This window comes from Cataglyphis hispanica, chromosome 24 (genome assembly GCF_021464435.1).
Source record: "Cataglyphis hispanica isolate Lineage 1 chromosome 24, ULB_Chis1_1.0, whole genome shotgun sequence".
Classification (NCBI taxonomy): domain Eukaryota; kingdom Metazoa; phylum Arthropoda; class Insecta; order Hymenoptera; family Formicidae; genus Cataglyphis; species Cataglyphis hispanica.
The window spans coordinates 4,097,501-4,119,638 of NC_065977.1; the positions used below are offsets into that span (position 1 = coordinate 4,097,501).

General features: G+C 33.2%; 1 protein-coding gene across 7 annotated transcripts in view; it reads right to left on the reverse strand.

Annotated features, from left to right (window-relative positions):
• The window catches only part of LOC126858197 (tubulin polyglutamylase TTLL5), a 211,659-nt gene that overhangs the window by 102,601 nt on the left and 86,920 nt on the right, over positions 1 to 22,138 (reverse strand). For 6 of the 7 annotated variants that reach the window (XM_050608327.1, XM_050608329.1, XM_050608330.1 and 3 more), the window contains one exon: positions 4,037 to 4,160. In XM_050608327.1, the coding sequence (XP_050464284.1) occupies positions 4,037 to 4,160 (124 nt within the window). Of the gene's footprint in view, positions 1 to 4,036; positions 4,166 to 22,138 lie in introns of those variants that run through there. The other variant, XM_050608332.1, reaches the window with a different exon arrangement.

A 22,138-nucleotide genomic window follows, 5' to 3' on the forward strand; every position in this document is an offset into this window, starting at 1 on the left:
TAAGCGAACAGTTGCAAGATCTACGCGTATTCAAGAAGATTTAAATAGAAGGAGAACGATACCAAATAACCCTCATCTCGATATCACATACAAACGAACATTTAATGACGTATAAAACCAATCGGCGTATCTAAGCGGGTATTTACGATTAAAAAAAGCGAGAGATATGATTCCGGAATTTGACGGAAATTCCGCAAGCTAAGCTCAAGTAATTTTTAAACGCATAGTCATGCGCGATAAAAAATATTAATCCCGCAGACGAAAAAACACTATTAAAAACATTACTTTGCACGAAACTAAAAGGAAAAGCAATGATAGATTTTGAAACCCAAGATATAAACAACTTCGGACAACTTAAACGAGAACTCTCGAAATCTGCTATTTAAGCAAGAAAAGCACTACGCATTTGCCTATCGAATTTAACTCTTTAAAATAAAAAAATGGCGAGAGCATATGGACTTTGCGCCGATAATTTGGCTATGGAATTATATGAATCCATTGAAGGTCAAGAAGGCAGCGAACGAAAACGCATAATACTTGAGACAATACAACAACAAGCTCTACAAAACTTTCAAATAGGACTCTACGATGATATTAAATTAGTAGTACGAGCACAGTATTTCTCGACGCTACAAGAAGCTATCACAGGAATCAGTGCGGAAGAGAAGGTCAAAGGTTCATTAGAACGTGCGTCGTGACTTAAGTCTGACTATACAAATTCGCAAGCAATGCGAAATAAAATATTACAATGTAATAAATGCGGAAAATTAGAGCATCACGGACGAGAATGCCGAACACGCAGATATGCAACTTGATTCTCATTGCAGAAACTACAGGGACAATCAAAAATAAATACATTCGAAAAACATTGCACCTACTGCAAAAAATGAGGTCATTATCAAGATGAATGCTGGAGTCTACACGGACGCCCTGGGTGAACCCAATCTACTCGGACAAAATCGAGTGAAGATAAAAAGACATAAAATTATAACAAAATAAATGGGCCACGAAGAAAAAATACAATACAAGATAGAGATGAAGAAGATGATGAAGAGAATAATAAACAGCCGAGACCTGCCCTCGAATATCAAATATCGCAATAACAGGAAAACTGCAAACAAACACTGGATCTAGTGACTCTTCCCATCTAGAAAGTAAAACGGTAACCTGCTCTTCGATACAGGAATAACGATTACGTTAATAATAAATAAAATTAAGAAATCTGAAAGGAAACTTGATGTATGAGAAGAAACTTGATGTATGAGAAGAAATTGGCACTCACTGGAGTTACAGAACACAAAATGCATACAATTGGAAAAATAAAGGCAACAATCATTTTGAAGAATCGAAAAATACGGCACTCAACCTATATCGTGAAGGAAGATTTCCCTTATTGATAACGAAGGAATTCTATGGGTAGATTTTCTGCAGAAACACGTGGTAACGTGTGATTATAAAATGAAACAATCACAATTATTACATACGATATTAAAATTATATCCGTATCAAGCATTAATTTTGAAACCGCGCAGGGAAACAATTATACAAGCTACAACCAACTCGAATAAAATAGGAATAATACGCGCAGAAAAAACACTGCCTAGAGTCTTAATCGGCTCTTGTCTAGTAAAGCAGAAAGAATTTTCTTGCCCGATTAGTGTAATAAATACAACCAAAGAATACATCAAATTACTAACTCCATGTGTAGCTGTCGAAGAGATAACAAATACAGCGATGCAAGTATGCGATATTCAACCATAACAGGAGGCTACAAAAAAACTTTCCCGCAGCGATAAAATAAAAAATTTACTGCATATACAACATACAATAAATTCCTCTTGATTTAGTATTTAAATCAAGAGGAATTAAAAACATTGTTCGAAATCTGTGAGGAATTTTGCGATATATTTTATATTGAAGGAGATGCACTTATTGTACTTTTAGTATCACGCGTGAAATTACGGTTAAGACAAATAGCGCACCCGTGAATGTACAGCCGTACCGCTTATCAGAAAAACTAAGAAGTAACTCAGCAAAAGGGCATGTTAAAAAACAAAATAATAAGGTCAAACACTAGTCAATCATTCCTAGTGATCTCTGAAAAAGCCGGCGCATCCAGTAAACAAAAATTAAATAGTCGTAGTTTTCCGGAAGTTGAATGATTTAACGGCGATTCCTTTCTATTACCTAATATAACGGACATATTAGGCCAACTGGAAAACACTAAGTATTTTACCACTGTGAATCCTGCGTCAGGTTATCATCAAATAACCGTGGGCGAGCAGAATAAATGCAAAACAGCATTTTCTATATCGTATGGACGCTATGAATTCAATAGAATGCCGTTCGAATTAAAGAACATGTCAGCCACATTCCATTAATAAACTCTGACGTGCTGACTGGATTACAAGGATTAAAATGCTTAATACATATTTGAACGATATAGTCATGTACGCAGTAAACCTAGAAAAACTTAATACACGACTTATTGAAGTATTGAAAAGATTGCAAAAACACAATCTAAAGCTCTAACCTGATATAAATTCCTCCAAAAAGAAGTAATATATTTAGGGCACATAGTAACCGAGAAAGTATCATGCCTGATCTTTCCAAACTAAAAGCAGTACGAGAATTCCCAACGCCGACCAAAGTAAAAAGAATAACATAAACAATCTTTTATTGGTCTAGCAGAATACTATCAAAAATTCATAGAAAAATTTTCTAAAATTGTCAAACCTCTCACAAAACTAATAAAAAATGTAGAAAAATTCGAATGGACCAGTGAGCAATAAACGCTCTGCGTTCGAGACTTTAAAAAATAAATTAATTACTGCTCTTGTACTGAAATATCCCGATTTCAGTCAAAAGTTTCTTTTAACAATGGACGCATCAGATTATGCCATCGGAGCCATAATTTTGCAAGGAACTGTAGGCTAAGACCGACTACTTGCGCCAGCAGAATATTATCGCGAGCTGAACGTAATTACAATACCGAAAAGGAGCTATTAGCCATAGTATGAAGAGTAAAATATTACAGATTTTATCTGTACGGCACAAAATTTAAAATAATAACAGATCACAAGCTATTAGATGGAGATTAAAATTGGAGGAATATGACTATGAAATCTTATACTGATGTGGAAAAACAAATACGAACGCTGACGCATTTAGCCGCAACGTAGTTTTCAATTTAAAGAAAGAAAAAGAAGAAAATAAGAAAACGCGAGATTATAGCGAAGAAGATAAAGCGCTAATACCACGACGCTTAGGCGGACACCGAGGAACCGAATGAACAATTAATAGGATTAAAATAAAACATAACTGGTCCGGTTTAACAAAATTCATTGAAAATCTATGAAAAAACTATATCGCTAAATGCGAATTTTACCAAAAAAATAAACTAAAGCGAAAACCGAAAGAACCTTTAGTAATAACGGATACCGCTAGTCGATCTTTCAAAAAATGCGCGCTATATATCGCACCACTAACTATAATCAATAACGAAAATAAATATATTCTAACCTTTCATGATAATTCGATAAAATTCAGCAAGACAGTTCCCTTATCTAATCAAAAAGCCGCCGTAAAAAATATTTTATTATAGTGTTCTGAAAAGGTTTCAAGAAGGCCTATATGAATATGTAACAAAAAATATAGGTCTCCGTAAAGAAAAAATCATTTCCGGTCTTAGTCGCCCATTTCCTGCAACTGGGAATTGAAAATATCATCATTCGATAGAGCGTACCCGATTTATAAAATAGATATTTTTTTTATTTCAAAATAACCACTTTCTTAGTTTTTAAATGAGTGGTAATCTGCCATTTTGATTTTTTCTGAAGATAGTTCATATTTTCTGAAGATTTTTAGATGGCATGTACTTGATACACATTTTTAACAAAGGAATTTGACTACTCTGGACTTAACTCATTATTTTAATGTTTTTAAAAATATTTTTATTTTTAAAAAATTATTAAAAACGTTTTCAAAAATATTTGTCTCCTATTTGGGATAAAGACTTATTTTGCTAATAATTTACCTCTACGAAACCATGTGATTGCAACAGAAGATTGATGAGTTTAGTGTCTGTTTGTAAAATCTTATAAGTCATGTGTAGCTGTTTCGCAGGTGGATCTTCTGGTGGCGTGGCTAAAGCGGAACATCTGAAAAACAAATAGAATGTTATTGTTACGAATTTAAAAATACATATACATGGTATCCCGTAATAATCGGATCATCCGTCGTGTACAGGTAGAGCAAGTTATTCTGAATAGAAAAGTCTTGTTGCGATATTTACAATAATTAACGAGATATTAATTTAAAAAATTAGCCAATCACACAGCGCGAATAGAAGCGCATTTGGAAGCAATGGGAGGGACATTCTACAAAGGATAATTGCTATGTATGAGCGGCGGGGTAGCAGCTTATTACGCACTTGTAGCCATTGTCTTTTGTAGAACGCCCCTCACACTGCTTCTTACTGCGCTTTTGTTCTGTGATTGGCTAATCCTTTTAAATTATTATCTTTTTATTTAAATTAATCCGGCCTACTTGTACGACGGGTGATCCGGCAATTATGGGACACCTTGTGTAATATGATTAAAGTAAGAGTAATTATTTACTTTTAAAAAAGCACCTCAGTACCTTGACCTTGTATGTTGTCAAAGTCATGACCCTGAGTAACATTCAAAATGTTTTAGTCATTAGTCATTCTTCATTAAAAAGTTATTAATAAAAAAGTTGACAGTAATAAACATGTGTTTAACTTTATAATTTGAAATTTATTTAGTATAAATGCCACATTATTTGCATATTTGTATATTTAAATATATGCTTGGACGAAAGATGGGCTCCGCCTAATGACAGCATATATTTGATTAGAAAGAGAGATGCGTGGACACGAATTTTTAAACTGAACATATAATAGTGTTACGTCCTGGCTTCACGATTCCTTTCTTCTGTGAAGTTGCGACAATTGATGATAAAAATGAATTGTTTAATAAATAAAGTATCCTACGCCACGCGTTTTGTAAACTCTTAGTCACTTGTCAATAACTGTATATCTATGAGTAACCATGAGAAAGGCATAAGAAGATCGGTGAAACCACGCCGATTCTATCGAATAAATAAAAATTGATAAATATCCCTTGTAGTAGAATTTTTCGGCGGAAAAATAAAAGCAGTATCGAAGAGATAATAAATTTTTCTAATGAAAAACAAATAGAGCCGTCCTATTTGATAAAAGTAATCATAAGAAAATAAATTCTTTCCTAATCATAAAGAAATAAGACTTTTTTAAATCAAATTACGTGCGCAAGAGTCCGCCAGGGAAGGCAACTGACTGATCAAGGGACTTTAAAGTAATATCTGACTAATCAATCGACGATCACGAGTGAAAACGAAAAGTAAGAGAAACACCCCTAACGAGAACACTGGGATCATTTCTAATTCATCAAATCTTGGAAAATCCCTACTTCTAAAAATTAAAACACATCCAATTGAAAAAATTCTATAAAAAAAGGGAAGCTACAAGTCCTCGCTCTCTTTACGTTCCTTACGGTCATTACGCTTACTACATTTTTACAGTTCACATTCTACAGTTCATAATTTCAAATCATTAGTGTTCAAAGTTTTTTTTTGTTCTCATGTTCAACTTTCATTTCAAACTTTTATTCTGTGATTTAACTCTTCGCGAAAGTGTAATCAGTGTAATCAGTGTCTTCCCTGAACGGCGTTTCCAGCCATTAACGCAAAACCAACCTAATATCACTACTAAAAATAAGTATCAACAAATTTTCTTCACGCGATTTTGGATATTTATTATTTTTCTTCTGTGTAGTGAAAAAGATATCCTTGTGCCTTTTGGCCAAAGAATTCCATCCGCGAGCTAGGCGCGCTTGTCAGGTCCTTCGCAAAGTTAGGAAGACGTTGGTTCGAGTGCATATCATCCAAGAAACATTTGAGACAGGCCAATATTACGTCTCAGAAATCGTAAATAATTTAGTCGGGGCACAAGAAATAATTAATACTATTAATATTTACAATGAGCGCTACACAGAAACCGACACCGACATACATTCCATTAGTTCATGGTCACTTCTCTCTCTCTCTCTCTCTCTCTCTCTTTCCCTCTCTCTCTCTCTCTCTCTCTCTTTCCCTCTTCCAAATCCTCCGCATCTTCTTCCTCGCGATTACTATCATCCGTCTCGACAGTCTCGATCCTCATTAACGATTCTCCTCCTCTTACTCCCAAGCTCGCAAAATCTGACGAAATTAAAAGGGCTATCCAAGAATGCTACAACGAATTCCGTAACTTTAAAGATCCTTCATGTTATCTACCTAGATACCATCCTCTCAATTCTCTTACTATCCTAATACAATCCTCTCATTCATACATTTCATTTATCATTTTACTCTTCATACATGTTTATTTAATTTTATTAACATTATGACAAAACTAGTGTAATAACCGGTCAGAGTTTAATTATTAAAGATAGAATCTACTCATTCACTCTGACCGACGTCCTCCGCATAAATGTAACATCCGCGAATAAATGAACCCTTACATATACACTCACACATATACTCATATATTTAAATATTAATTTTTTCTTTCTATTGATATTAAATTATAAGAACATATACCAATTTTCCTACTTATTTAATGAATAAATGTATATTTTTATTTAACTAATCTAAATATTTCCTGACTCTTCTCTCGTTTCCAGTAAAAGATCGAACTTGGTCCCATCCCGAGTAATAAAAATTAAATTGTTCCTAAAAAGGGACCACCGAGTGAACGTCTGAAAACAGCGTAATAGCGACGCGTACAGTCGTTTACCTGATTTTCAGATCTTCGATTTCGATCGATCCGATTCTTACGCCCGCAAGGCGTTTGATTTCAGGATATTTAAAATAGTTGTTGCGCCCTTCTTTATTACTCATTCTTTCGAGAGTCTGGACGCAACAAGAAAAAAATTATAAATCTATTAAATCTTCGCCTTAATACTTTATCAGGGGACAAAGCTCCTCGTATTTGATTTAAAATTAAAATTTATGTTTCTGCTTATATTAATCCTTTATAATTTTTGAAAGGATTGTAATCGCCCCTTTTTTTTGTTAATAAAGAATGATGTAATGAAGAATGATCGATCGGTTAAAATCTTTTGAATGTTATTCCGAATCATGATCTTAACAACATTTGTCAAGGTCGCAATCATTCTGAGGAATTCCTCTAAAAGTAATTACCAAAGTAAGTAATTTTATATTTTTCCGTATATTTATTTTTCTATTTTAGATAAAAGTTCTTCGTATTTTTAATCTACTTAAAAATAAAAAATTGCTGTGTCTAATATTTTTCATAATATCAAAGGACTAACTTTTTAAGATTATGTAGAAATCATAATCTTTAAAAGAAAAAAATTAAAAGTTACCACACAAATTTTAGATAACATTGCACTCCTTAAATTATATTTTATTTAAAAGGTCTTTTAAACAAAGAAAAACTTTATTGATGCAAATCCAAAGTTCCAATATAATGCGCCGTTTTAGAAAGATAATAAACCAAAGATAAAATTTGGTCAATTTTTTGACAAAAAAAATACAATTATGTGTATGGTATATTGGAATTATTTAATACAGAAATTTTATTGCGGATGCAGATGAGTAAGTTGGTAAAATTAATATTGAATATTTCAAAAAAATAATTTCTGAATATGTTCTTACAAAATTACTGTAACAAAAATATATGCTAATGGAAAATTAAACAGAAAAAATATTCATCAATTTATAAATATTGTAGATATAAATTACATTTCTGTATGTTTAGATGTTTTGTTAAAAGAAACTTGAAAATGATACAAAAAAAACGGTACAAGACTTAAATACAATTTAGATACAATTAAATGGAAAAAACTGGCGAATAAGATCCGCGGATATTCATGCGTGAATTTATTAAAATATAAAATATAAAATATAAAAAAATATAAATATAAGAAAGGTGCCACTTGTAAAAAAACTGTTATATATATATTTAAAGTTGAAAAAATATTTACCTCTAAAAATAACCTATAAAAAATATTTTCCTTAAAGATAAAAAATAAAAACTAAATGTGAAATTAACAATTAACTAGTCAAGTACTTAGAAGTAATTTAATTTGTGAGGATTTGTAATTTGAAATAGTAATTGTGATAAAATCAATCTTGCATTTATAGAAATATTATAATTTCTCTTGAAAAAATTAAAATGCGTTTTTTATTTTTATTAAAAGGTTATACTATATTCCAAATAAATATTTTGCATAATATAGAAAATAGCACTATTATATTGCGAATCTTATTCAAAATAATCATAAAATTACTTAATCCTTACTGTAATAACGTCGATCACATCAATCACTAACATCGAATTTAAAAGTGCCTCATAGCAAACTGATCAACTTGTTTTAAAATTAATACATAACAACATAAGCTTCATATTAGAAACTCGGAATAGAAAGAATTAAAATTATGTAATAGAGTCAGAAAAGCCCGGATGTAGACTCAGGAGTTCCGGATGTAAACACAAGATAAAATTCAATGTTTTAATATCTGAGAAAGGCAAATAATATTTATTTAATGTCAATATCGGCAACAGAAAACAGTTTTTTGCAGAAAAAAAGTATTAAAAATGCACTATTCATTTCAAATCATCATAATACAGTGAAAAAAGATCGTAGCGCAATGATTAAAAATACATTTTAAAGATGAAATGTTAAATTTTAAGATATAATAAAGTTGGAAAAAAACATTGTTCTCCCTGTGTACGGCATCAAAGTTGAAATTTATTTTACAATTTTGCAATGATCGCTTTAAAGTAATATCGAAATAGTAAAATGTTTATAGGGAAATTTTCGTTAGACCATTGGAAAGTTAAGGTTTTTAACTTTAAAATACTTTTTGAAATATTGCTTTACAATAATTTTTCGCAAAAATACGTGAATTTAAGTTTTATCTTTTTCAATACTGATTTTAAATGATAATTTTGTTGTGAAATGTATAAATGCAATTAATTAATTGCAATTTATATTTTTAGTTAAACTTACAAATGAGCAATTTGTTTATGTTAATGTAGCAAAAAAATAAGTCTTGTGGGAATTCTACCAAAAATATCATAAAACAACATTGAATACACATTGTAACGAGCCGCTTTACGAGCGGTTTCGCATGACCAAACTCACGTCCTACCATTGTGTTTCAAACCCTTCATGAATCCTGATCCCGATTGCGCTGTCCGCGCAATCGGGATCAGGATTCATGAAGGGTTTGAAACGCAATGGTAGGACGTGAATTGAAAAGTACGTCGTTTATTTGCCACTCGATGGCAATGGTCAGCTGTTACAATCTTTATACTAGTCGATACAATAATAGCGCACTGTTGTGACGCCGGTCTAGACAGTGTTTTGCGCGTCTTGACAACGATTAAAGGGCCCGGCTCGTGACGCGGGGCGCGTGCGGTGAGACGGGCGCCTGTTGTCGGTGCATGCCTGTAGGGGCGAGGTGCGCGCGGTAAGGCAGGCGCGTGTTGACAACGTATGTCAGAGTACTATCGATATCTCGCGGTGTGATAGATATGCGCGGTAAGGCGCGTACAGTATGTGGCCGGGTGTTCGGCGCGAACTGCAGGGTAGCACCTGCAGTTGGTATTATGCGTCGGTGTCGGTGACGCGGCGCGTGTTCCCAGATAATGGTCATGGGATGCGTCGTTGCGCGGAGTTCGGACGGTCAGGTGTACGGATCGTAAGGGCTCGAGAATACTCGAGGAAAGCGGCGAACTCGTCCACTCTCGGTCCTTTACGGAGATGTTATGACGGGATTCGTCTCGAGAACAGATAGTCGAGAATTCTCGACGGAGGCTGCGAACACGTCAACCTCCGAATTATCAGCTGCTTTCACCTCGAGGATGTAACGGCGAGTGTAGCGATCGCTCGAAAGTATAGCCGACCGACCATCAGCCAGACCGGCAACTGAATCCGCTCGAGCAGTACGCTCGAGATAATACCAGAAACCGCTCCAAACCGTCGAAAGACAGTTTGGAGCGGTTTCTGGTATTATCTCGAGCGTACTGCTCGAGCGGATTCAGTTGCCGGTCTGGTCTGGTTTGGTGGTCGGTCGGGCTTTTTATACCCTTTCGGAGCGGTCGCGACACCCGCGCCGTTTACATCCCCCTCGGGGTGGGGGAAACGACGCGTGGCCTCCGGCGTTAAGCGTTCGGCGTTCGCCGGCAATGCTCGGCGCTGCTCGGCGATCGGTTGTTTATGACAAACACCGTTGGTGTTTGTCATTGCTTTAAAAATAGGGCGCTAAGCGCCTCTGCCCCTGCCCGGCTGGTGTTCGCCGGGCGGCAGACTTCCGACGGGCGACGTGTCGGAAACGATGGGGAGATGCATCGTTACAACATTTTTATTATGACATAGACTTCATATAGAATGTTGTGTCTTTCCGGGTACAACGGAAATGATCCAAGGATTCGGTTCGTCTTAGGAGTTGGGACTCCGAGTGTAGAGAAACTCAAGACAGAGATTCCATGAAAAAAAGATATATTTGAACAGCTTACTTGTTATTACAGATCGGCTGGATAATGCTTCGGTGACGTATAATTTCGGCGCTTTGCGGACACACTCACTTTGTGTATATGCGTCACTACTTAAATTCGGATTACAGCCCCTCGGTGCTTCTCTTTTTATGGTCCGAAAGTAAGTGATTTTTCAGTTAAGGATCGCGATGTCTTAATTGAATTTTGCAACGAAATGCATGTCTTGCATTTAATTGCGGTTTTGAGAGCGCGTAATCAGCTTATAAAATGCTGATTTTGCGCTGTCCTCTTTTGAGTTTTTTAGGTTGTTATTACATATGGAATTTCGAATTACGACACCCTTCCCCCGTTAGAGAAAAAAACGGAAGGGTTGTGACGTTTTCTAATTGTGAGACTCCGTTTACAATTGTTTCTTATTCTAATTGTGGCGTATTTTGTTTACAATTTCTTTTGACTCGCCATAATATTATTACTATGATACTTATTATAAATATGGCAAGGCTGCCTGATACCGGATATATTACTCGCTTTTGTAGAAACGGATTAGTGTTATTTTCTTCTAATTCTTCCGATATCTCTTGAAATATCCAGCTTAAATCTATTAATTCGGTCGGATTTTGAATTATTTTCTTTAATTTTATTATATTAGGTTTTATAAATATATTGCTTAAGTCGAATTTTAGATTTGATGTATTATATTCTGGCAAATATGTTTGGAGATAAGTAGTATCCATTATTCCTGAGGTTTTTACTGTCATATTGACCGTTACTAATTTGCAATTATTTTTTAATAATTTGTCCTGTTCTGTGATTTTTATTCTATTTTCTTCTTGGTTTTCGCAGCTTATTGTTATAGATTGTTCGTAGAATATAATCATGAGCTGGTTGGATAGCGTGATCCATATAGTATGATTAGAATGAATATATCTTGTGTTATAAATTTTGTTTGTTGCAACCTGTTTATACGTTTGGATTTCGCATAATGATTCATCGTTAATGTGATATATGAGTCTATTCTGCTCGCATATATAATGATTATTTTGATACATTTATCTAGATCATTTTGTGTTATTGTTAAATAGTTTTGGTTTTCGTTATCAACAGCTGTTATGGGTTGATTTATTTCTATAAAGGTGAATAAGTTGCATTGATTATGTATAGATAAAGATATTTTTTTTATTATGTTGTATTTAGGATAAGAGATTAGTGGAAAACGTAAAATAGTATGTATATAAGGTGTGTCATAATAGGCGCTAACCGTTACAAATTTTTCGATTATGAGCTAATTGTTTTCAAAAATACCAAAGGGAAAATGTAGTCCTTGTGGTACTTGTGAAGATGCTTCCTTGAGGCTATCTGAATTGTTCTAGTAGAATTAATCTAGGATGTATTTTTTCTTCTTTTACTGCCATTAGTTGTTGTATTATATCTTCTGTGTCTCTCATTAAATTCGTTATTATCGTGTTAATTATATAAAATTGTTTGTGTATTTCTTCGTGTTGAATCTGATTTAATATTTGTTTTTGTATTTTAGAAGTAAAATTAAGTAATAATTGTTTGTTATATTGTGTCATCTTTTCTAAATTATCGATGTGAGCGATTGTGGCGTTTAATATTTAACTTGATTCTTCATGGTATAATGTAGTATTTGCTCTTGATTTTCTAAAAGAATTAGTTGTTCCTTGATGACTTTTTCATCGTTGGCATCCATTGTTCCAAAGAGTGTTTTGGCTAGAGATCCAATTCCATTGATGAGGCCTCTTCGTTTATCTGTTGGCGTTCTGTATATAATGTTAACGCGTCTCAGGAGTTCCGCTAATTTTTTATTATCTGCTTCGATTATTCCTTTTAAGGTTTGGCAATTTTCTTGCGCCTTATTTTGAAGAGTGCGCGATCAATATAATTTTGTAAATCATGGAATCTTTTATTTAAAGCTCTTATATCGATATTTATTACTTCTAGCTAGATTCTATTTGATGTAAATCATCGATTTTGTCAAAATATCAGCGTTAGCGTTCGTATTTGTTTTTCTAGATCAGTGTAAGATTTCATAGTCATATTCCTCCAATTTTAATCTCCATCTAATTAGACGTGATCCTGAATCGGCTACATTAAATAACCATACCAATAGCTTGTGATCTGTTATTATTTTAAATTTTGTGCCGTACAGATAAAATCTGTAATATTTTACTCTTCATACTATGACTAATAGCTCCTTTTCGGTATTGTAATTACGTTCAGCTCGCGATAATATTCTGCTGGCGCAAGTAGTCGGTCTTAGCCTACAGTTCCTTGCAAAATTATGGCTCCGATGGCATAATCTGATGCGTCCATTGTTAAAAGAAACTTTTGACTGGAATCGGGATATTTCAGTACAAGAGCAGTAATTAATTTATTTTTTAAAGTCTCGAACGCAGAGCGTTTATTACTCATTGGTCCATTCGAATTTTTCTACATTTTTTATTAGTTTTGTGAGAGGTTTGACAATTTTAGAAAATTTTTCTATGAATTTTTGATAGTATTCTGCTAGACCAATAAAAGATTGTTTATGTTATTCTTTTTACTTTGGTCGGCGTTGGGAATTCTCGTACTGCTTTTAGTTTGGAAAGATCAGGCATGATACTTTCTCGGTTACTATGTGCCCTAAATATATTACTTCTTTTTGGAGGAATTTATATCAGGTTAGAGCTTTAGATTGTGTTTTTGCAATCTTTTCAATACTTCAATAAGTCGTGTATTATGTTTTTCTAGGTTTACTGTGTACATGACTATATCGTCCAAATATGTACTAAGCATTTTAATCCTTGAAATTCAGTCAGCACATCAGAGTTCATTAATGGAATGTGGCTGGCGTGTTCTTTAATCCGAACGGCAATCTATTGAATTCACAGTATCCATTGATTGATGTAGAAAATGCTACCTTGCATTTATTCTGCTCGCCCACGGTTATTTGATGATAACCTGATGCTGGATTCACAGTGATAAAATACTTAGTGTTTTCCAGTTGGTCTAATATGTCCGTTATATTAGGTAATGGAAAGGAATCGCCGGTAGTTAAATCGTTAAATTCCGGAAAAGTACGACTATTCAATTTTTGTTTACCGGATGCGCCGGCTTTTTTAGAGATCACTAGGAATGATTGACTAGTGCATGGTCTTATTATTTTGTCTTTTAACATGCCCTTTTGCTGAGTTACTTCTTAGTTTTTCTGGTAAGCGGTACGGCTGTACATTCACGGGTGCGTTATTTGTCTTAACTGTAATTTCACGCGTGATACTAAAAGTACAATAAGTGCATCTCCTTCAATATAAAATATATTGCAAAATTCCTCACAGATTTCGAGCAGTGTTCTTGTTTCCTCTTGATTTAAATGTTGTATATGCAGTAAATTTTTTATTTTATCGCTGCGGGAAAGTTTTAGAGAAATCTTCCGCTTTTTCTTCTTCCGCACTGACTCCTGTGATAGCTTCTTGTAGCATCGAGAAATGTTGTGCTCGCATTATTAATTTAATATCAACGTAGATGTCCTATTTAAAAGTTTTACAGAGCTTGTTGTTGTATTGTCTCAAGTATTATGCGTTTTTGTTCGCGGCCTTCTTGACCTTCACTGGATTCATATAATTCTATAGCCATATTCGGCGCAAAGTCCATATGCTCTGGCACTTTTTTTTGTTTTAAAGAGTTAAACTCGATTGGCGTAATACTTTTCTTGCTTAAATAGCATATTTTGAGTTCTCGTTTAAGTTGTCCGAAGTTGTTTATATTTTGGGTTTCAAAATCTATCATTGCTTTTCCTTTCAGTTTCGTCCAAAGTATTGTTTCTAATAGTGTTCTTTCGTTTGCGGGATTAATATTTTTTATTGCGTATGAACATGCGCTTAAATATTCTTTGAGCTTAGCTTGCGAATTTCCGTCATATTCCGGAATCATATCTCTCGCTTCTTTTAATCGTAATTATCCGCTTAGATACGCTGCTTAATTTCGTATGTCATTAAATGTTCATCCGTATGTTACATCGAGATATGTGTTGTTCGATATCGTTCGCGTTCTATTTGAATCTTCCCGATTTTCGCGTAGATCTTGTACCTCTTCTCATAAATCTCGCATTTCTTCTTGTATTTCTTGAATATTTTGTAAAATTGCAGCTATCAATGTATTATTCGGATCTTCAAGTGGACGTTTGGCGTCTTCATTCCGCGGCAGCGTTGTGCCTATCCTGTGCTCGCAGGCGTTCAATTTCTCTGTCAACGTCTTGGGCGGAATAGGTGACGGTAACGAATTTCGTAACATATTTTCTTCGTTATTTGTTTCAAAGATGCTACTACGTATGACACGGGAGAATAATTTCTCCGAACAGTAACTCGTTCGACAAGTATACGATCTACACCGAGTTCGTTTAGTTCTTCGTTATTATTATTGTTAGGAGGAAGTGTGTTCCCTATTATTTGATTATTTTCTAGTTCGCGAGATTCTAATTTGGTTGAGTACGTGCCTGAATAGTTTAAATTGCTTCGTACATTATTGCGAAAATCGCAGGCAGCTCCTTCAATTACTTATAAGTGTATTTCAAGGTCGACTCTATCTGCTAGTCGCGCTTAAAAATCGTGGTCAGTGGAACGTAACCCTTTCCGGTTGTGCCAACATTCACGATAGATTATTTTACAATTTTTTGTAACTTACAGTAAAATGATGGTTCGCATTCTCGCTTAATCGTAGCTTCTGCACGGTCAGCGCTCGGCGATACACTTGCTGTAGGTCAGCATCGAGGAATTTTACGGACGGCGTCCTTGATTTGCTGCGATCGGCTAGCTGCTGGCATTGCGTTCTTCTCTCTCTTCACGCTGGAACTTCTTGTCACGGTTTTTCTTCCAGGTTTTTCAGGCACTGACAATTGTTCGGCTCGCACTTGGTGCTGATTTGCTTACTTTGTCACTCCTTTAGCTGGACCAATCCCACCGCTGCCAATTTTGTTGTGCCTCTCAGGGTACAACGGGAATTTGGGGATGATCCAAGGGTTCGGTTCGTCTTAGGAGTTTGGAATTCAAGTGTAGAGAAACTCAAGACAAAGATTCCGAAAAAAAGATGTTTTTAAACAGCTCACTCGTTATTACAGATCGGCTGGATAATGCTTCGATGACGTATAATTTCGGCGCTTTGCAGAATTTCACACTCACTTTGTTTATGCGCGTCACTACTTAGATTCGGATTACGGCCTCGAGATACTCGGTGCTTCTCTTTTTATTGTCTGAAAATAGGTGTTCGATATAAGATCGCGATGTCTTAATTGAATTTTGCAACAAAATGCATGTCTTGCATTTAATCGCGGTTTTGAGCGTACAATGAGCTTATAAAATGCTTATTTTGCGCTGTGCTCTTTTGACTTTTTTAGATCGTTATTACGATATAGATCAAGTTACGACAAGAAGAATGAAATGATAAAATTATATCGAAATACTTTTGTAAAGTGTCCACAAACATTTTACGAATCTGAAATTAATCGCAATATTTGATTCTGAACATGTGAAAGTTTATTTATATTTTTTATTATTTATATATAAATGTTATCAATGCGTAATTAATATTTTTAGTCACTTACAAATGGCTAAGTAATAAGTTGTTTGTTTATTATAACAAATATGTTATTATAACGAATGTTGTTATAAATATGTTATTATAACAAATTTTGTAGGAATTCTATCAAAAATATATAGTTGAATTAAAACCATCATATCTAGAGCTTAAAATAAAAACGTAAAGCATTAAGAAGAGAAATAAAGTAATAATTTTGTTTATAAATTATATAATAAAAGTTATTTATTTTTTGGGATTAAATATTTTAAAATTTAATCTATTAAACTGTTATCTATTTAACTTTTTTTTGACATAATAGTTGAAATTATATTTTTAAAGCAATGTAAAACATAGAAATTGATAGTTCATGGATTGAACTGTTTTTTGCAATATATTATCAGCGAGCATTAGAATATCTGTTATTGACAAAAAGAAGTTCAAATTAAAATCAAAATGAGTAGAAAGAATCGGTTATGCTGAATAGACCAATGTTTATCAGTCAAATGATTGTCGGTAAACTGTACTGGACCCATGCTGAATTGCAGATTTTATTAAAGTAACATATAAAAGTTTACAATAATTTAGCAGCTGCATTAAAAAGTTAAAACAAAAGCATACGATGCAGTTTTAAAAAATGTGAGACATGTTTCGAAATTTTAAAATTTAAAGCACTACTTAGGAAAGATATTGCAAAAATCCTAATCTTTTTTTATTTACCATATTCAATCTCTCTTTAAAATAAGTTTTATATATTCTTGATTTATGTTTTACATATGGAAAATTTTAATATGTGTATATATATGTATATATTCAAGTTATTTTAAATAAAATATGACAAAATAATCAAATTTTTAATACGCTTAATTGATAGCTTGATTTCATATTATGTATGCGAAATATCTTTTTTTTATTCCAAATGTTTTATGAACACTAAACAATATAGTCAGTACGATCAATACCTATATACATATTGTAACGTCCTGCCAATTTTAAAAACTATATTTTAGCTAGTAATTAAGTACCGCTTTTATCCCTGCAAAATACTTATGACATAATTATGTAATCCATTTGCTTTTATTTTAATTGTTAACTAATTTCATTAATCGCTTATTATTTTAGTTCCATATGGTTATTTAGCCTAAAACCTGAATATATTTTAATCCTTTTAATAATAATAATCGATGGCGCAAGGAATTGAGAATTCCTTAGATCGACGAATCAGGAAGCATTATTTAGAACTAGCTAACTGTACAGCAGTGACTTTCTAGAACTAATCTGCTGATTACTTTAAGAACGGACTTGCGAGCGAGTTTCACATTCGATAATATCGATACTAATATCTAACTTTTAAGATTTTAATATTTAATCATACAGACAAATGTATATTTAATAATTACTCATTCTTAAATTGAGGAGTAAATGCGCCGTACTTTATGGAATCATAAAACGTATATAATAATAATTTGTTGACTACGATTTGTTGACAATATTTATAATTATTTTATCCAAAACATCACATATAAAACTTTCAATATTATATTCAATACAATTATACTTTATAAATAATTAAAATCATATTAATTAAAACAGGTTATTATATAATGCGCGAATGCTTCCATAAAGAAATGATTTTAATAAAATTAATACGCTTTATTGTAGTAGTTTATTGTAGTATCGATCAAGCGACCATAAATATAAATTTAAGAGGCTTATATTCTATGGAATCATAAATTATATACATTACATATAATACATATAAGCTATCTAAAATATCTATATTTTTAAACTATAGAATGCCACAACTTTATTTAAACTGCCAACTTATTATCAGAACTGAAATAAATAGAACAAATGATTCCATAAATTAATAAGCATAAATATTAACCATATTATTAAGGATTTTATATTATAAAATATTAACTAAGCTGAAAAGAACGCGCATAAGAGGCCTCATATCAGTGAAACCTGATATTGCGAGCGATAAGTCGAACGGACATGCGACGGCTACGACCACGAGCGCCGAAACTCAATAGTCAGATAAACATATCGATCGACAATTCTCAGAAGAATTGTTGTTAAAAATCTTTCTTCTCAGAAGTCCTCTACTGAATCATTCTAAGAACCTTCCAGAGCGCGACGCGTGTACTGCGCACGGACCGAAGACCCTTTGTTTCGACAGTATATAAGCCGGCGATTTCGAACCTTCGGGGCATTACATTCAGATCATTCAGCATTGCATTACATTCAGTTCGGGCAGTCAATTCGGAGCATTCAATTAAGAAGTCTTCTACCATTCAGATCATTCACTTTTGCAAGCATTCAAGCACTTATTCTTAGTTAACATTATTCATTACTATTTCGTTACTATTTCGTACAAGTATTCGCTCCGTATTATTCGTTCATTGTTCGCGTACTATTCACTATTCCATTTCGATTAATATAATTGTCGATTCAGTGTTAAGTTGTGTAAAACTAAGGAAATAATAAAAAACTTTGTGCATACATCTGTGTACTTTTATCCGGCCTACTTCATCCACGACCGAGGTCTTAAAGGACGAGAGAAGGGCTTAACAGAGTACGACCAGAACTTGAACAGAAGGAAGGATTTTTCTGTCACATCACGGTAAGTACTTACAATTACTATAAATCCCCATCTTTCCATAAATATTAGAAACTTTATTTAAATTGACTGACAACCCCTAATATCATTTAATTACCTTTTTATCCTGTAAATAATAAGAAATCCCCTGTCAAGCATTAGCATGTGGCTGATAGTTTCCAGTCAGTCAACTTTAATCTATTATCCTACTATTATTTAAAACACACCCATAATATCAATACTAAGTAAGATTTATAAATTCCATGCAAAATATATACTACTGTTGTCATTTGAACCTGACTTAATCTTGCAACACTTTGCTCTTTTTCCCGAAAATCCATCGTTGCCGAGCGCTTATGGTGCCCCTGGCGACTCCCTTTTTCCTAAATTTTGAGCTCGTTGCCGAGCGCTTATGGTGCCCCTAGCGACTCCCTCCTTTCTTCCTGAATTCTTTATATAATCCTTAAACCTCGTTGCCGAGCGCTGATCGAGGTGCCCTGGCGGCGTTTCCTATCAATTTAAAAACCTCCCACAAGAAATGACAACAGGAGATTAAATTGAAATCAAATTTATTATCTAATTTTCTGAACACAACCCAATCCTTGAACCTAGTTGCCGAGCGCTAATTACGGTGCCCTGGCGACATTACACATTCTCCCTAAAATTCCATCGTTGCCGAGCGCTTATTACGGTGCCCCTGGCGACATTCGACCTCTTTTCTAAACCTTCCCTTTCTATCAGAAATTTAGAGTCATAATATAATCAAGTATTGATATTAAATAAAAGACCTTATTCCTTAGACAATTCTCATAATAAATTAATTCGATCTAACTAACTCTCTATTATTTAGTGTCCACGATTTATTAATTACTCTTAATTTCTATTATAATATTCCTTTCCGAATCTTAATTCCCTAACTCTTGTACTGTTTCTATATATATATATATATATATATATATATATCTTAAGTAATAAGCCCCTTGCATATGGTGCACCCGCAATACAAGCGGACTTGCCGTAAAAACGGAACCATAGATCCGGCATAAAGAAACGCGTCAAAAGCATTTCTAATCTATTTCAGTTTAAATGTTCTACTAATAAATCAAAACCTCGTATAATATCTTGTAAAAGAGTTTTTTCCTCTCTAGCTCTTATAAATCGCCTGAAATTCTCACATAGATTTCATAAAGACATTCAAAAACATTCACGAACGAAACTTCATAATAAAATCAACTTAACTAATAACGGTCTCTATCTAATAAGTGACCCTACTGGCCTACTTACGTATACGCCAGAATTTATATTACTAAACCAACTATATCAAAATATAACACATGTTAAGAGCAGTTATCAACATAATTTAATAATTCCTTCTCGTGATCTAAGCTCTCAATTAAAATATCAATTAACTGAAAATCATTTGAACATAGATGAATATATTAGGTATTTAGATACATAATCGATATATTTCTTTTATTATAATATTAAAATTCTATTCTTTAAACCCGATTAACCTTCGAATTACATATACCTAGTTGCGTCCATATCCCTAAAATACCTAGCGAAACTTCCTAGTAACCAACTAGTCCGCGCCTACATCATTCCCCTAGATTCACTAGATTAGTCCTAGCTCTCGGCGTCCCTGGGGTATAGCCGGTGGAAGCAGGTTGCCCTATAAAAGTAGAGAGCAATCTTTTTTTCACTAACTGAGGTATAGAGAGAGAAAAAGCGTCGCTGAGATATAACAATATACAGAGTGTCCTAAACCACCCGTACAACCCTTTTCTTTAAAAAACCAAGCATTTTAGAGAAAAACGTTTTGAACAAAAATTGTATGGTTTTGAGGGGAACATAAGATGGTGTCATTGGTTTGACCTTGGATGGCATCGTTAAGGTCAAGTCAAGGACACCTTTAATTTCTTAAATGCAATTCCCTACTTTTTATTGCATATTTTTATAGTTTATGTCGAGAGCTTTTCAAAACACTATAATAAAGTATTTTTTCATTAAGAATTTTTTTAGTTAATTTGTATCTTAATCTGACATATTTTAGTATAAAATATAAAATATCTCAAAAATTATTTAGTGTTCGATAATTGTATCGTAATACTTTTATGTACAGAATAATAACATGAATCAAATGGTGTACAGAAAATAATTGTTTTTAAAAAAAAGTGTACAATTATTTGTAATATATTTACTTATAATAATTATTTATTTTTTCTTTACACCATTTGATTCATCTTATTATTCTGTACATAAAAGTATTACGATACAATTATCAAAAATTAAATAATTTTCAAAATATTTTATATTAAAATTTGTCAAAAAATTAAGATACAAAATAACTCAAAAAATTCTTAATGAAAAAATACTTTATTATAGTGTTTTGGAAAGCTCTTGACATAAGCTATAAAAATATGCAATAAAAATAGGGGATTCCATTTAAGAAATTAAAGGTGTCCTTGATTTGACCTTAATATGATACCATCCAAAGTCAAACTAATGATATCATCTTATGTTCCCCTCAAAACCATACAATTTTTGTTCAAAATATTTTTCTCTAAAATGCTTAGTTTTCAAAAGAAAAGAAGTGTACGGATAGTCCAGGACACCCTGTACATACAAAAGATAGATTATTTACTATAAGCAAATGTTCTTAGCATCATTTTGTGATAAATGGGAAACGTACATTTTTCCAACGAAAAAATCTAAACATTTCTTAAGCAAATCATAAATTTCGTGTTTCAAAGTTTGCATTGTAATTTTTCTGTTCGTAGAACAATTGAAAGAAAGATAAGCAAACTTTTATTATATAATTCAAATTCAATCTAGCGTTTAGACTTAGTAGGAACTCGATCAACATATTGAGATACAATAACTGAGGTACTCTTAACTAGCCAACTCGCATATAGATTCTTGGAGTGCCTCTATATTGCACCGTGATTTGTTGCGGACATTACCATGTTTTTTGACAGTTACATTTTTGTAATAAATATATTTTGAAAAGGTACGTTTTGGACCGTTTTTTATCCATCTTCAGCATAAATATAAATATATAAAAATTACAATGATATTTTGAAACTTGATATACACAATATTTGTTGCTGCGAACAAAGTTTAAATTAAAATCGATAATCAGAAAGAAATACTCGCTAAAATCCACGTAGAATCTGTACAAATTATTGGACAACGTTTAAATGCCATTGCCACATATATATCCATCGATGGTTTACAATATAGAATCGTAGAGAAAAGGAAAGAGGCAACATATATTATATTATAAAACACTGATTTAGGGTTTATCAAAAGTGTAAAACCCTTACCGAGATTTGTATAACGGGTCGAAAATCGGTTTTTTTGTGTATAAATATTATTACAACTGAAAAAATATGTCC